Below are 15,937 nucleotides of genomic sequence, written 5' to 3'. Positions count from 1 at the left end.
TGCGCATGCCCAAGGGAAGACCTCTCATTGGATGTCAGGGCTCACATGCTCAGGTCCTGTAGCAGCTCCTATTGGACCACTGGGAAGGTCCAGGAGAGCTTCCTCTATAAAAGGTTTGCATGACCGCACGGCCATGCGCTAGTATAAACTTGATAACGTGTGTGTGTAGATGAATGACTGTCGATGTATGAAAGCTCCTTAATCATTCCCATTCCTAGTGTTGTTGACTGCTCGCGAATGGTGGAAGCTATCTAGCACCTGACAGTGCTACCTGCACACCTAGCACATGTTACAGTGCCTTTTGCTTATACAGCACCGTGCGCAATCAATGCGCTTTCCTGACTGCCTGTCAGTGTAGGGTGGGAATTCCCGCTTGGACTCTGCATCTGACTCGGGGCATCCTCAGGCGTGGGCTCAAAAGCCACTGAGGGTCAGAGCGAGTCCAATCACCAGATTACTGGGGGTGATTCATAGGGATCCCACTAGTGTCTTGCAGCTGCACCCTGTGTCCCAAGGGTGCAGCGTATTTTGGCGGCTCTGTGAAGCAACAGAGTTCGCTACTATTCACACGGGGTGAAGTCTAACCCACGTGTGAACAAGTGTCCATCCGCCATTACTTAGCAGCAGGTACCATCTCTGCACGGTGGACCCCGTGCTGCAAACGCACCTCATATCTACCTCTTTATTATTTGGTGTGTTCCGCTAGCCCTAACAAAGGGGTTCTCTTGGCAAAAGACATTGATGAGCTATCTCTAGGATAGGTCATTGATATCAGATTAATACCTGCACTCCTGCCAATTAGCTGTAATAATCTTTGCCAATTGTATCTAGAGAGGCCACTAGGCGGGTTCTGCCCGGGACTATGCATATCACATACATCACGGCAGTTTCCGGCTCAGAAACCGGCAAATCCTCGCAGCGCAGTGTGCCCTGGGGAGATTCATACGTCTGCAATCACATTCAGAGATAAGAAAGAGAAGCTAGCTCGAATGTGACCATAAGTATTCAAATCATATAATCACATGATGACCGATAGAACCGATAAACAGAAATATTGTAAGATACAGTGCTTGACGAAAATTAGTCCTGGTCTGAAAAAACTTTCAATGATAATGCATTGGATTTGCATACATGATTGGTGAGCACTCGGAATCTAGCTTTTGGTGGGCTCAATGTTCCCTCGTCTGACACTAGAGATTTACTGAATGTGGTTATGTATGTTAACATTATTCTATTCTTCTCCTTCTAGTTTTACAAATGCTTCCTGTTACTCTTTAACTGTCATCCGTCATCGCCGATTGATGGGAGATCCTTATGCCAATCAAACCTAACTGTTATTCAGCTCAACCAAAGACACAACAGCAGCGTTGCCCCTAAAGAAACAATAATCCCCGGAAGCGCCGAGAATGATCCATTCATATCAAGTCAAGAAAAAGAAACATATGACTTAAACCAACGCACCTCAAAAGAAAATGAAGACCATTCTGTTATGTGAATTCCATTTAATGATTTCTTTTGATGTTTATCAATGAAGTTAATTTTATATGAACCAAAGAAACGAAGGTCATGTAAGATTTGCTATGAGGGAACTAAAATCATGTCAACAGCCATTACGGATAATATTGTCATGAGTTATATGTACAGTCTAGTATATACAACTATGAATATCATATGTACACAGATAACTGATAGAATCTGAGGCAGATAAAAGAGATTGATACCAATTGATCAAGTCATTTAATGAAAACATTTGCATATCATCAAGACAATGAGACTTTATTATGCAAGACAGGTGTACTTTGTGAGGTTTAGATACAATGACTTGTGTATATTATATAGATTTGTTTCTGATTTCATAAAACCATCTAAGCAAATGTGATGTTATATGATAAACAGTGTTGATCTTGGGTAATGATTTAAGACCTTTCTAAAAAGGGTTTTTGGCTCAAATGTTAGGGGATCTGTCTTCAAAGTTTGGTAATTAAAAGACCACTAGAATGTAGTAGGACTCATAAATAGGAGTCATTCTGTAGATGCACAGAACATATGTTTATCTTCTCCATTCTAGTTCATGCCGTTCTTGTCAATTGGGTGGTGCTGCAGCATCAACTAGTTATGGCCTCCCTGTTGTCATCACCTACTCAATGTTAACTGACATCTTGATCAACACAGCTAGAGTTGACTTCACATACGTGACAGGAGATCAACCAAGGAAGAGTGACCAGTCCCTGCTGCGGCACTGCCCAGATGACTGTTGAGAGTTGTGTAAGGCGGTTTTATGACTTCAATTTTTCAATCCTAGTAACAATGCTAATTTGAACATGGGGGGCATCTACCAACTTATCTATGAGCTCTATTTCCCAACTTTGATAACATATTCCATTAAAGTTAAGTTTGTTGATATAAAATGGCTGTACAAATCAGGCACCGCTCCTTGTTTGGCACACAGCCCTAAAAAAACTAGACTCTTGTGTCCAAACCCACTGTTCTATTTGCCAGAAATCATTATTTAGATATGATAATGAGGTGCTCAGTGCACCCTTGTCATGGCCAAGCAGATCACTGAACCCTTCCCATCTACTTGTTTTGCATCAATCTTCTCCTCATATTCCTTTACTTCAGGAGCAAGAAAAGGGAGGAGACCGATGAAAAACAAGGAAGGAGGTGAGAAGGTGTACTCAATTTCTCAGCCTCACATATCTTACATATCTGAATAAAGAACAATTTCTTGTTAATGCAGAAACAAGTGTGGAAAAATACCTTCTTAATAGGGCTATGTCCTCTAAGAGGTGCTGTGTTTCGTTTGACCAGTCATTTTGTGTGACACACACCCTGTACTAATAACGAATCTACATTTATAAAATAAAGATTAAGCAACAACCACAAGATGGATTTCAACAACTAAGGTATCATTTTAATCAGTATAATGGCGCTGACCTGACACTGACTATAGGTTACTGTGCACAATCCTGCTGACAGGTTCCCTTTATGAAAATTCTGTCACAGGTTACCTGTATCTATTTAGGCTGTAAGGCAGAACATTTCTGCAGTGGACTGGCAAATATTACCATAGACTCTGAATTAAAAACAAATCAGTATTGTTATAATTGGCTTTGTAACAGACCATCAGTCTAGATGTGAACTGCAACCATAACATTGACCACAAAATATGGCCACTATAGAGTAAAGTGAATAAGCGCTAAACAGAAGCTGTGTCTCGCCACACACGTTACTATAAAAAAGATTATGTAGATTTCATGTACCATTTTAGCATAATATTTTAATTCCGTTGCTTTTTTGCGCAAACATTTTTTTGCTATTTGAGTGATTATTGGTTATAGTGAATAGTTTATAGATAACATAGGAGATAGTGTAGTTGTCCTGTTCCCACTAATGTCCGCTGTTGGTTCCCTTACTGTTACCTAGCTGTAGATCAGTCATTCTAAGCCTAAAGAACATGGGATACCCATCTCTGTATGCAGAGTAAGGGCTTTCACATAATAACTGTAATACTGCATGTGATTTTACGATATTTTACATATTAATTGACTTTTTTTATTATTTTCCTCCAAGTTCCTGTACGGGAACAACAAACTAGAAGGTAAAAGAGCAATTTGTAGACAGATGGCATCCGAGCCAAGATGTAGCATCGTCTCATTTACTGCACTACTGATCTGCAGGAGATAGCCTGTAAATAGCTCTAAAATACTGCAGAGAGGACGATTCTGCAGCGAGGATAGCGGGAGCTCTATCAGCAGGTAACATATGGCACAGGCAGTTTGGTTAATTTCATGCACAGTAGACAAATAGGCCATGTACGATTATTTTTTCCTCTCCTTCTATGGAATTTTACAGCACAAAATTGCAGCATTTTACTCGTTGACTGTGATGTGTAATGACTAGTTTTGTAAATGGCATGAATATGATATGAAATTCACGATGACGATCTAAAAAAGGTTCCATTTTTAGATGTAATTTGAACTGTGTTATTTATGTGAATTTCTATGGAATTTATTGTAAAATGCTAGGATGTGAAAACCCTAAGCAAAAAATGAAAATTTTATGTGTCGTGGAGATGTGTATTTTTCTTCTTTTATTTAATACGCACAAAGCTTGAGGTATAAATTACATGCTAAAAAGTGCTGGGAAACCTACACATTACACCTAAAGAATTTTTTATAACTTCACATTCTGAATCCATATAAATTAATAGGCAGCTGGCTCCCCCATATGCAGCTGAAACAGCTTCCACTCTTCTGGGATGACTTTCTACAAGAGTTTGGTATCTGCAGGAGCTTTTGGCAGTTCTCTCACTTGTGGGGTCAGACACTGATGTTGGACGAGGGGCCTGGATTGAAATCTCCATTCTTATTGGTCACAAAGGTGTTAGAAAGATTTGAGGTCACAGCTCTGTGTGGGCCAGTCATGCTCCTTTACGCCAACATCACCCAACCATGCCTTTATGAAACTTGCTTTGTCGACTAGGGCAGAGTCATGCTGGAAAAGAAAAACAAGCTCTCCAAACTGTTTCTACAAGTTGGAAGTATACAACTGTCCAAAATATTAATGTATACTGATACATTAATACTTCGCTTAACTGGAAATAAGGGTCCTAGGTCAACCCCTGAAAAACGGTGATACAGAGTATATCGTAGCACTACTGTGAAGGTGCACAAGTAGGTTCCCAGGCCCAAAGTGTAATAATATAAAACTTGGCACTCAACTTAGTTTTTGATCAAGATGAAGAGATAGTGGGTAGCGTCTGTTTCTCCTGCACCAACGTGGTGTCTGCCGCTAGTTGGATCTTCATCTTGATCAAAGCAATTTTCTGCTGAGACCTGACTCCATAGTATACAGTTAAACACTCCACTGTATATATTCCTATCTTTACAGCAGTCGGACTGAGGAAGGTCCATATAGCACCGAAACGTCTCATGTTACTATGACAGGACTGCATTAAAATATTACTGGATTGCAAAAAACTTTATTGGTATAGTCATGTGTGCATTATGTGCCTTTTTAGTTCGCTTCCGCAGAAGAAACATTAAAAACATATATACATTTTTGGCATCTAATACAATTCTGTGGTGAAAATCCAGAGATAAAACACAGTGAACCTGCAAGTAACATTAATATTTACCACAGGATAAACTGACATGTTGTGGATTGCAAACATGCACCACAGGTCAGTTTAAGCAGCGTAAAAAAGTACAGTGACAGGAGATTTCCATAAATCTCATGCACTTTCCTGGAACTGTAAGACGCTGCATTTCTTCCTCAGAAAAAATACACAGCATCAAAAACTCACCAAAACCTCATTGTGGGAAATTAGCCTTAAAGGATATTTTCTCCATTAAAACTTGTATTACTAGAAGAATAGTTGATGAATGATTTAATAGCATGACAGAACATTGATCACTGTACTAATTCTCACACTTCAATCACCAATATATATAGTTTTAAGATAAAAATGCTTCTTTTACACTTTAATAAAGGCTTAAGGGGAAAGGGTCAGCAGGTTTTTGCTATGTAATCTGAGAGTAGCATGATATAGGGACTGAGAGCCTGATTCCAGCGGTGTCACTTATTGTACTGATTGGTGCAGTTTTAATAGAATCTGTATTTTCTCTGCTGCAGATGTAGCAGTGCTCACAATACTGAGATTGTACAATAAAAAATACATTGATTTATTCACCTTGGAGTAAAATTCTTGTAACAAATCACTATTTTATTCTACTACAATCTCTGAGAGCTTCCATTTTATGCAAATAACTGGAAGGGAATTGTGTAGGTGTAATATATATATATATATATATATATATATATATATATATATATATGTATATTCATATATATACTCTTTAGAGTATATAGTCTCCTATATATTAATTAGTGCTCATTAGTATTTACTACATTATTTGTGATAGGATACACTTAAGGAACAGAGCAAGATCATCCTGGTATAAGCTGTATACCCTCTAAATAAAGTGAAGAGGGGGTTGGGTGGGGATGAATCCCATTTTGTGGGGTCATATCCAAGTGTGGCCCCTTGAATGTGAATCTCAGGTTGTCAGTTACTATTATGCACTAATAGCGAACATTCCAGATTACTGTGGCTCTTCTGTAACAACTGCACATTAAAAAAGTTCCCTTGACTTGTGCCACAAAGGCCGCCATGTAGGACGAAAATACTAGGAATTATTTTACTTAAATTTTCGCATAAACTCTTTCAAGCCATAAAAAACTAGTTAATGCATAAACACTACTACATTATATTAACAATATAATCCTCGTGGAAAGCGTTTTCGTAACAATATTTGTAAAATGATGACCACAATACGGAGTAATTACAGCTAGCTAGTTACAGGTTTTATCATTCCAAACATTTCTTAAATTGGAGGACCTGTTGTAACTTTAGGTATCACACCATCAGTGGAGACACGTACACATCTGCCCGAGCAGACAATTCGCAGCTTTCTCTTCAATGGTAACGATGGCATGCACTTCACCAGGCACTTAGAATTGGTGAAATCTAACCTGAATACAAACTAATGGATTCAGAGCTTAAAGGGAGCCTGCCAGCGTGGTAAGGGCAGCATGAAATAGTGACAGACTACTGGTTACACTCAATTATATCTTAATGAGAAGAGCTGAGGCTTTTCGGAGCAAACATCATTTTAAAAATGTGCTGTGAGCAGGCAGACGTGTCCCTGTTTGTGCAGACTTAGACACCAATTGACAAATCTTAGCTGGGAAAGGAGAAGCCGGAGGAAAACTGTCAGCGGCATAATTCTTGGAATTTGACACAATATATTTTAATAAATGTAAGCGATGTCACTATTTCATGCTGCCAGTGGTTAGGGCAGCATGTACAGTGGGTACAGAAAGTATTCAGACCCCTTTAAATTATTCACTTTTTCATTGCAGCCATTCGGTAAATTCAAAAAAGTTCATTTTTTTTCTCATTAATGTACACTCTGCACCCCATCTTGACTGAACAAAACAGTGGCAAGGCACAGATCTGGCCAAGGTTACAACAGAATTTTTGCAGTACTCAAGGTTCCTAAGAACACATTGGCCTCCATAGTTCTTAAATGGAAGAAGTTTAGGAACACCAGAAGTCTTCCTAGACCTGGCTGTCCAGCCAAACTGAGCAATCATGGGAGAAGAGCCTTGGTGAGAGTGGTAAAGAAGAACCTCAAGATCACTGTGGCTGAGCTCCAAAGATGCAGTAGGGAGATGGGAGAAAGTTCCACAAAGTCAACTATCACAGCAGCCCTCCACCAGTCAGGCGTTTATGGCAGAGTAGCCTGACGGAAGCCGCTCCTCAGTGCAACACATATGAAAGCCCACATAGTTTCCTAAAAACACATGAAGGACTCCCAGACTATGAGAAATAAGATTCTCTGGTCTGATGAGACGAAGATAGATCTTTTTGGCGATAATTCTAAGCAGTATGTGTGGAGAAAACCAGGCACTGCTCATCAGCTGCCCAATACAATCCCAACAGTGAAACATGGTGGTGGCAGCATCATGCTATGAGGGTGTTTTTCAGCTGCAGGGACAGGACAACTGGTTGTCACTGAAGGAAACATGAATGCGGCCAAGTGCAGAGAAATCCTGGATGAAAACCTCTTCCAGAGTGCTCTGGACCTCAGACTTGGCTGAAGGTTCACCTTCCAACAAGACCACGACCCTAAGCACAAAGCTAAAATAACAAAGGAGTGAGCACTGACCTAAACCCTACTGAGCATCTCTGGAGAGACCTGAAAATGGCTGTCCACCAATATTCACCATCCAACCTGACGGAGCTGGAGAGGATCTTCAAGGAAAATTGGCAGAGGATCCCCAAATCCAGGTGTGAAAAACTTGTTGCATCATTCACAAGAAGACTCATGGCTCTACTAGCTCAAAAGGGTTCTTCTACTCAATACTGAGCAATGGGTCTGAATACTTATGACCATGTGATATTTCAGTTTTTCTTTTTTAATAAATTTGCAAAAATTACTATATTTCTGTTTTTTTTCAAGTCAAGATGGGGTGCAGAGTGTATATTAATGAGAAAAAAATGAACTTTTTTGAATTTACCAAATGGCTGCAATGAAACAGAGTGAAAAATTTAAAGGGATCTGAATACTTTCCGTACCCGCTGAAAGGTTACACTTAAACGGGTATTCCCAACTCCAAGATCCTATCCAAATATGTAGCAGATGTAATAATAATAATACCAGCAAATATCTCCAATTAGAAATGTAGTATAGTTCTTCTGATTCGTTATGTCTTTCCTCATGTGCAGGGATTGCAGGACCTTAGGTATCCATGGTTACGACCACTAGAAACTACTGTAGCTAACAAACTGTCACTATATCAGTGGTCATAACCATGGATACCTAAGGTCCCGTAGTGACCTCCTTTGCACAGATAGGTGTTTCATCCCTCGTGCTTTCAAAATTGTTATTGCAGGCCATGAGTGTAGTGATAAGTCTAAACCAAGCCTCCGCTGCTTTCCCTATCCTACAAAACAGAAAATGCAAGGGAGGTGTGGATTGAATTGGCCAATACGCTTCCCATGCTTCGGTGGAATCAGGAGGAAAGGAGCAGTGATCTGAGCAGAATCAGCAGAAGCAAAATGAGGGCATCAGGTAGGGTGACTATACAAGAGAAATGTACTGTCACTTTTTAGTCCTAGGTTAGATGGTCACTTAAATACAAACATTCCTATAACTATATTTACATCCATATCTATTGCTCCATTGAGTCTATAATTTCTTGAAAAGGCACCTGTGACGTCAAAAATGCTATTAACCTGCAAATCAAGGGTTAAACTGCAGGTTAATAGCGTTCTGAACCTGCTCTAAGTGCGGTCACCAGGCTGGTTCAGAACGCTTTTAACCTGAAGATTAACACAGTATTTGCAGGTTTATAGCATTTTTGACATGACAGTTAGGAGTAATTCAAACATGCGTGGAAATCAGTTCGAGATCAGACTGCAGTATGTGGACTGGCAGGTGGTCTCCCGACCTGAGAATGACGGCCTCATAGAAATACAAGAAGCTGTCACACTCGGGGAGGAGGCCTGTGGCCAGTCCATGCATTAGCGATCCATGCTAGAGCCGATTTGCACAGACGTGTGAATGAGCCCTAATTCTGTAGTGCTTTTTAGCATTCATAAACAAGTGAACCTAGAAATATTCAGTGAATTAAATAAAACTATTTGAATGAATATAATACACTATTTTTAGTGCTTGGGAACATATACAACACACACATCATCACACACAATATCATGTTCTGTATAATTACCAGAATCCCATGGCAGTACAATGTGTAGTAGAGTGAACCGAGTGTTGGCAGATATGCAACAGATACAGACTTATTTGTGTGCAGGAGGATTAACACTTTTCTGACAGCAGATGGCGATGTTGTTACTGTTATATGCTTAGTTGAATGTAATGCATATACTTGTTGTACTTTGGTTTCACTTTCTCTCTGGTAAAAGGTCCTTTAGACTTCCTGTTATGCTATATTGTGAAGCTGATGCATGTAGCTCATGTTCTATGTAGATAAAAGTTGAATTACCCCATATAATCTACTCTCATAAGTTTCTTCTGCAACCAAACTATGCAACACCTAGAACATGAGATGCTACAGCCTCCTAAATTTTATGTAACTAAAGCCAAATAACTGGTATTATACAAGCTTGATTGTAGAAAATACCCCGAGAACATACAACAGCCCTACAGCAACCAATGAGATACTAAACTTATACCTTAGAACAGGGGACCCCAACATGTGGCTTGTGGGCCAAAGATGCATGGTTCGTGGATACCTGCCAGCTTGATGCAGGTCTAGCAAACAACTATGAAAAGCAGGTCTCCAGGTGGTAAATTTTTTGAGTAGCCCTGCACAAAAGAGCAGATCTGAATGTGCACTATCTGGCCTTGGGAGTTTGGAGATAATTTAAGTATGGGACGCTGGAGACAGTATGATACTACCTGTCAGAGGAGGTGCTTGAAGCTGAATGCAACAGTGTCGTGGGAGTGATTGATATGAGAATATTAAATGGGGGTATTGTGGGAACCCATGGATATTGGTATACTGCCTTGTGTGATTTTTGTGGAAAAGCTTTGGTTGTCATTGTACATTATATATTACACTCCCCTTGATAAAGCACATCTGCGAAACACGAGTTAGGGCATCTGCGGTACCGTGGACGGGCGTTTTATACAACATTATGGGTAAGCTATAAACTTAACATATCTTTAGTTTGTCTCATGGCTATTCTATTGACTATTAAGGTCTATATGCACTTTATTACTAGTCTGACATCATAGGTCTCTTTTTGGACCCATTTATTGTATCATTACTTTGCTACCCCATAGCCTGTTACTATTCCACTCTACCACTCATTTTACTTTAACTCTAACTTTGTAACTTTACAAACATGTAGGTGTATATAAAATGTGCAGCTTACCTGTAAAAAGTTGCATCTTCTACCTTTTCCCTAAACAGTGCAAGTCTGCTCCTATTTTTTAACATTTGCAGCTTCGGCCTTTTTATCGAAAACATGGCACTTGCACCATCAAATGAATCCTTCCCCCATATTTGGCAGAGACTCTCATAGCTTTACATAAATTTGGAGCAACGTAGAATTAAACACTGTAAATCCCATGATAAAGATTTCAGTAAGTGCTTCACATTAGTATGGCTGCTTTGTAAAGAAAAGCAATGTCTAAAAACTGGACGTCTGAGCAAAGGGAGCCATCTATGAGTACAACTACATTTGGAAAGGAAACAAACAGTCATAGTTTTACTGCTTTGTTGTTCTTGTTCCTTTCAGCGTGTAAAACGAACCTCTATACCTTGTCGTGCAGAACTCATTACATTCTTAATGTACCCTTGGGCACAGTAACATTGCTTAGAGTTAATGGATTCCCAAACGAAGTTTACTCTCCCACTTACAAAAAAGATTCAGCACTTACTTGTGGTGGAAGACTTTAATTCTGTTTGGTATAATTACCTTTCTGTCAATAGGGGCCATTAGGCATTGTAGTTGATGTTACAGTTAAAAGCTGCACTACTCCAGTACTCAAGTACAGAAGACGGCGTAATTAATCACAGTAACATGGTTTGTAAGGCTGTAAGAAGAAATATGTCCATCCAGCTCAACCTATTAGACCTCACTGTAGACCAGGAGAAGGTAAAAAAAATTCTTCCATATATATATATAACTGATATCAGAACAAATCCCTAAAACTCATCTCCAGATGCCATAACTTGTAATGGTGTTAGTATGGTGAAATCAGGATGCTAAGCCAACCTACCGATGAATCCTGAAGACGGTGGATTGGGCTGGATCTTCTCGTTGCTGTTCTCTTGAATTATTTTCCACAGTTCCCACGTGAACTTTGGGTGAAGAATGTAAAAGGGCTGGTTCGGATTTTTCTTCCGATGTTGTTCATATGGTGGGAAAAGATTGTAGTCTGGCTTATGGTACCACTGTGTACAAAAAACAGATGAGGTTAATAAAACATGAATCACCTCTCTTGTGGTAATATAAATATAATTGCAAAGTTGGTTTTACATATAATCTGACCCGTTGGCAAACAGATTAATATCAGAGAAAACAAATGTAAATATAACAAAATCCCACTATTCTCTGTTAGGTTCTGTTCACATGTCCATTTATCTTTTTTTTGTTTGTCTGACAAAAGAAACACACAAACAGATCCGCTGCATTCCTGTTTCTATTGGGAGCAAAGGGGCCTCCCCGATTTATATGTGGTCAGTCGGGTTTCCGTTTTTGTAACCTTCTAAAATTAAACAATATAAGGAGACCAAATGGATCTCATAAAAATCAATTGGGTCCCTCTGCTTCTGTTTGAAAGTGGAATGTCACAGATCTCAATTATTTTGCATTTGACTGTTCTAAATGGAAGCAATAAATAGGAACAATAAATGAACACGTGAACAGAGCCTTAGTATATGGTAAAACATAAAGTTGTATTCTTTTTGCTCTCAAACTAAAATATATAATCAGTGTAGGCATCAAATGTAGTGTGAATAGACCCTTATAAAACACAGAGAGATCATTGACTACTGTATTTTCCGGCATATAAGATGACTTTTTAGCCCCTGAAAATCTTCTCAAAAGTCAGAGGTCATCTTATACGCCGAGTGTTGTCTTTAGTGAAGCAAGCTGCAGGCGTCCAGGACGCCCGGTGTATGGAAAAAAGGGAGAAAGAGGCCTGCGCCACTTCACTGCAGTCCTCAGGAGTAGAGATGGGCGAATGCGAACAGTAAAGTTCCGTATTGTTTGGGTTCGGCTGCCCGAACACCGGGTGTTTGTTGTGCTGTCACATGCATGACAGCGTGGCAAACACTGTTTCTGATCGGCGATGAAATCATCCCCACCGGTCAGAGAACCACGGTTCCCACACTGTCAGAAGACAGCGTGAGCACTCAGCTGTGATCGGAGGTATAAAGTTTACCTCCGGTCACTGGTGTCAGCTGATGGGACTACTGCTCCCATCATCCGACACCTGCTACCGCTAGTTACAATGAGAGCAGGAGCGGTGGATGGGGGTATTCATCCACCGTTACTGCGCTGTAAATAAATAATAAAAAAAAAACCGGCGTGGGTTCCCCTGTATTTTTGATAACCAGCCAGACAAAACTCACAACTGGGGACTGCAACACTCAGCTGTCAGCATCAGTAAGGTTGGCTATCAAGAATAGAGGTGTCCCCACGCCATATTTTTAATTATTTAAATAAATAATTTAAAAAACGGTGTGGGGTCCCCTTCATTTTTGACAACCAGCCTTGCTAAAGCAGACAGCTGGGGGCTGGTATTCTCAGGCTGGTAAGGGGCCTTAGATATTGGCCACCCCAGCCTAAAAATAGCAGCCCGCAACTGCCTAGAAAAGGCACATCTATTAGATGCGCCAATTCTGGCGCTTTGCTCGGCTCCTCCCACTTGCCCTGTAGCGGTGGCAACTGGGATGATAGTTGTGAGGGTTGATGTCACCTTTGTATTGTCCGGTGACATTAAGCCCACAGCTTAGTAATGGAGAGGTGTCTATAAGACTCCTATCCATTACTAATCCTATTGTCACATTGTAAGAAAACACAGACACCCAGAAAAAGTCCTTTAATTGAAAGAATGACACAGACTCCTTTCATAATTTCTATTAAACCATACTTACAACCTCACCTAATTCCACCGAAGCCCTCGAACTCCTGTAATAAACCAAAAATAAAAAAACAACAATATACCATACCCGTCGTTCTGTCCCACGCCGTAATCCATGTTTAGGGGATAAATAGTTTTCAACCTGGACGGTGCCAATATGCATCCGTCCAGACTGAAAACCACTGGTGAATGAGCTGCTGCCAGCTCAGCCTCAGTGACTGAGGCTGCGTTCCCAACTGGGCTGAACTGCGGTGGCCGCTGTGAAATCCCCGATATCACCGTGAGAAAAACTCTTGCGCTGCTAGCAGGGATGTCACCGAGGTCACGGCAGTTCAGCCTGGCTGGGAATGGAGCCTCAGTGGCCAGACGTAACCTCAATGGCGTCACCACTGGTCTCTGAGGCTGCGATTGCAGCAGTTCAATCACCAGTAGTTTTCAGCATGGAAGGTCGCATCTTGGCACTGTCCAGGTTGATATCTGTTTATCCTCCAGACATGGATTATGGTGTGGGACAGAATGACGGACAGGTGTGACATATTGTTGTTTTTTTATTTTACTTTTATTACAGGAGAATGACAGCTTTGCTGGAATTAGGCGTTCCAATAAAAATGGAAAACTGTGTTTTGTTTTATTTCTAATAATTGGCTTTAGTCTGGCTGTGCCTTTATTTACCATACAACTATGGGATTAAGAAAACCAACCACCCTATGGATTTAGCAGAGAGACCACACACAGGTATTATATCACAGAAATATCTTTATTCCAAATTATTCATGACAACCATCTAAAAACAATTAATATGTACGCATAACAGGACATACAGAATTAATATATAAGATATTATCAATACCCAGGTAACCACATAAATAGTCCCCAAAGTAAAATAAAAATAATAAAATATCACTAAAAATTGAAACAGTGTGCCTCAATCCACCGCATATTGCCTGTATCCATATAATATATAAAGTGAAAATGTGCTAAAGGCCAGCGGCTGGCAAAGCATGTACACAAAAAGTGCTATGTGCTCAAAGAACAGGAGAGTAATAAATATACATCTTTCAGTGTTCTATACCCAAAACAAGCAAAACATGTGCTCAAAAATCCATAAAGTGCTATGTGCTGAAGGGACATAAATAATAATGGGTATATACCTTTAAGGGTATCTGGGTCCTGTAATCGTGTACCCCGACACTCGTTTCGGAAGATTTCCTTCGTCAGGGGGTGATTACTAAGGCTCCAGAGTGTGTTTTTATAGTGTGTGTCCACCTAACACTGACGCCCGAGCAATGCCGGCGCGTGCACGGTCAGGAGGACCCGGAAGTTCCAACCCACGCCCCACGTGACCGGACGTACGGGACTGAGTACCTGACGTTTCCAAGGACACAGGGAGGCGGTGTGAAGGGACTCAGGATCGCAGACCGAGTATGCACACCTGCCTGAGGCCCAGTCTAGGAGGAAAATAGGTAAGGGAGCACAGCATAACTCGTATCAGGGGGATATAATCAGATACGTATTGGATCAAAGCATGGTTCCCCGTACGCAAAGACAGGAGATAGTAACTACCCGGGGATGCTGTGTATAGAGTGGACCGTTAAACAACAACACTGTGAATACAATTAAACCATAATAACTAAATAATAACAATAGATTAATATATAATTATATAATATACGTGAGAGAACCAAAGCATCATAGCACCATAAATATTAATTATAATATATAAAAATAAAAATAATACTAAATAAATAATAAATAATGACAAAATGGTGAATATAGCATCCACAAATACCATTGTATGCTTAAAGAATCAGTTATAAATATAACAGCCATTTTTGTGAACAAAACATTATATACTTTTTTCTCTACAGTATTCGGTCCATATATCTCCACTGGGAACTTCAATCCAGAACCAAAGCTGCATACTCTCCAAGATGATCGACTCAACTGAGACACCCACACAGCAAAATACACACGGTAAATAGTATCTAAAAATATAAACAATAAAAAAATTAAGTTAAAATACTAAAACAACATAAAAGAGCTTAAAAGGAGTGGTTTGCAGTAATCCCAATTCACAGGAAGGGAGCAAAGCTAATATTTTCATTTAGGTCCATAGGTGTTACTGTATCTAAAGTCCAGACCCATCTGGTTTCCATTTTTGCCAACGGTATACTAATTGCCCCGCCACGTTCACTGGTTTCAATAGTATCAATACTGATGACTTTCAGCAGAGATGAATCACTATTATGAAGGATTCTAAAGTGTTTGGGGATGGTCTTCAAAGTTGAAATGTCCTCCACTTCCCGTGCATTCTGTATCCCCAACACATGCTCACGGACACGAACTTTTAACTGCCTCGTGGTCATCCCCACATATATTAGGGGGCACGGGCATGTGGCGTAGTAAATTACTGCCTTTGAAGTGCATGTTATTGAGTGTCTGATTTCAAAGGTCTTAGCCCCATTAGAGCTACAAAAGTTGTGTGCCCTTACAATATTGGGGCAGGCCACGCATTTCCCGCATGATCTACAACCCAGATTCTTTTTCGCACTGTCCAGAAAAGAGGGAGGGGCCAAACTGTGTGTATAGTGACTCTTTACCAGACAATCCCTAAGGTTGCTTGACCTTCTATATGTTATACTGGGTTTCTCACCTATGTATTTTGATAATATTGGGTCCGCTTTAAGAATTCCCCAAGATTTACTAAGTAGGGATCTCATCATCTCGGTTTGCCCATGATATTG

At 40.2% G+C, this 15,937-nt stretch overlaps 2 protein-coding genes across 2 annotated transcripts in view; one reads left to right on the top strand and one right to left on the bottom strand.

Moving 5' to 3' along the window:
- Window positions 1-5,687, top strand: part of LOC143816355 (pinopsin-like) — a 405,676-nt gene extending 399,989 nt beyond the window's left edge. The window contains exon 5 of the mRNA XM_077296602.1: window positions 1,250-5,687. Within this exon, the coding sequence (XP_077152717.1) occupies window positions 1,250-1,495 (246 nt within the window). The 3' untranslated portion in view covers window positions 1,496-5,687. The remainder of the gene's footprint in view (window positions 1-1,249) is intronic.
- ST6GAL2 (ST6 beta-galactoside alpha-2,6-sialyltransferase 2) overlaps window positions 1-15,937 on the bottom strand; it is a 243,964-nt gene that overhangs the window by 14,382 nt on the left and 213,645 nt on the right. The window contains exon 6 of the mRNA XM_077296601.1: window positions 11,325-11,499. Within this exon, the coding sequence (XP_077152716.1) occupies window positions 11,325-11,499 (175 nt within the window). The remainder of the gene's footprint in view (window positions 1-11,324; window positions 11,500-15,937) is intronic.

The sequence above is a fragment of the Ranitomeya variabilis genome, chromosome 3, assembly GCF_051348905.1.
Source record: "Ranitomeya variabilis isolate aRanVar5 chromosome 3, aRanVar5.hap1, whole genome shotgun sequence".
In the NCBI taxonomy this organism is placed as follows: domain Eukaryota; kingdom Metazoa; phylum Chordata; class Amphibia; order Anura; family Dendrobatidae; genus Ranitomeya; species Ranitomeya variabilis.
The sequence above is the reverse complement of the archived record's forward strand: the minus strand, read 5'-3'. Positions and strand labels throughout refer to the sequence as shown.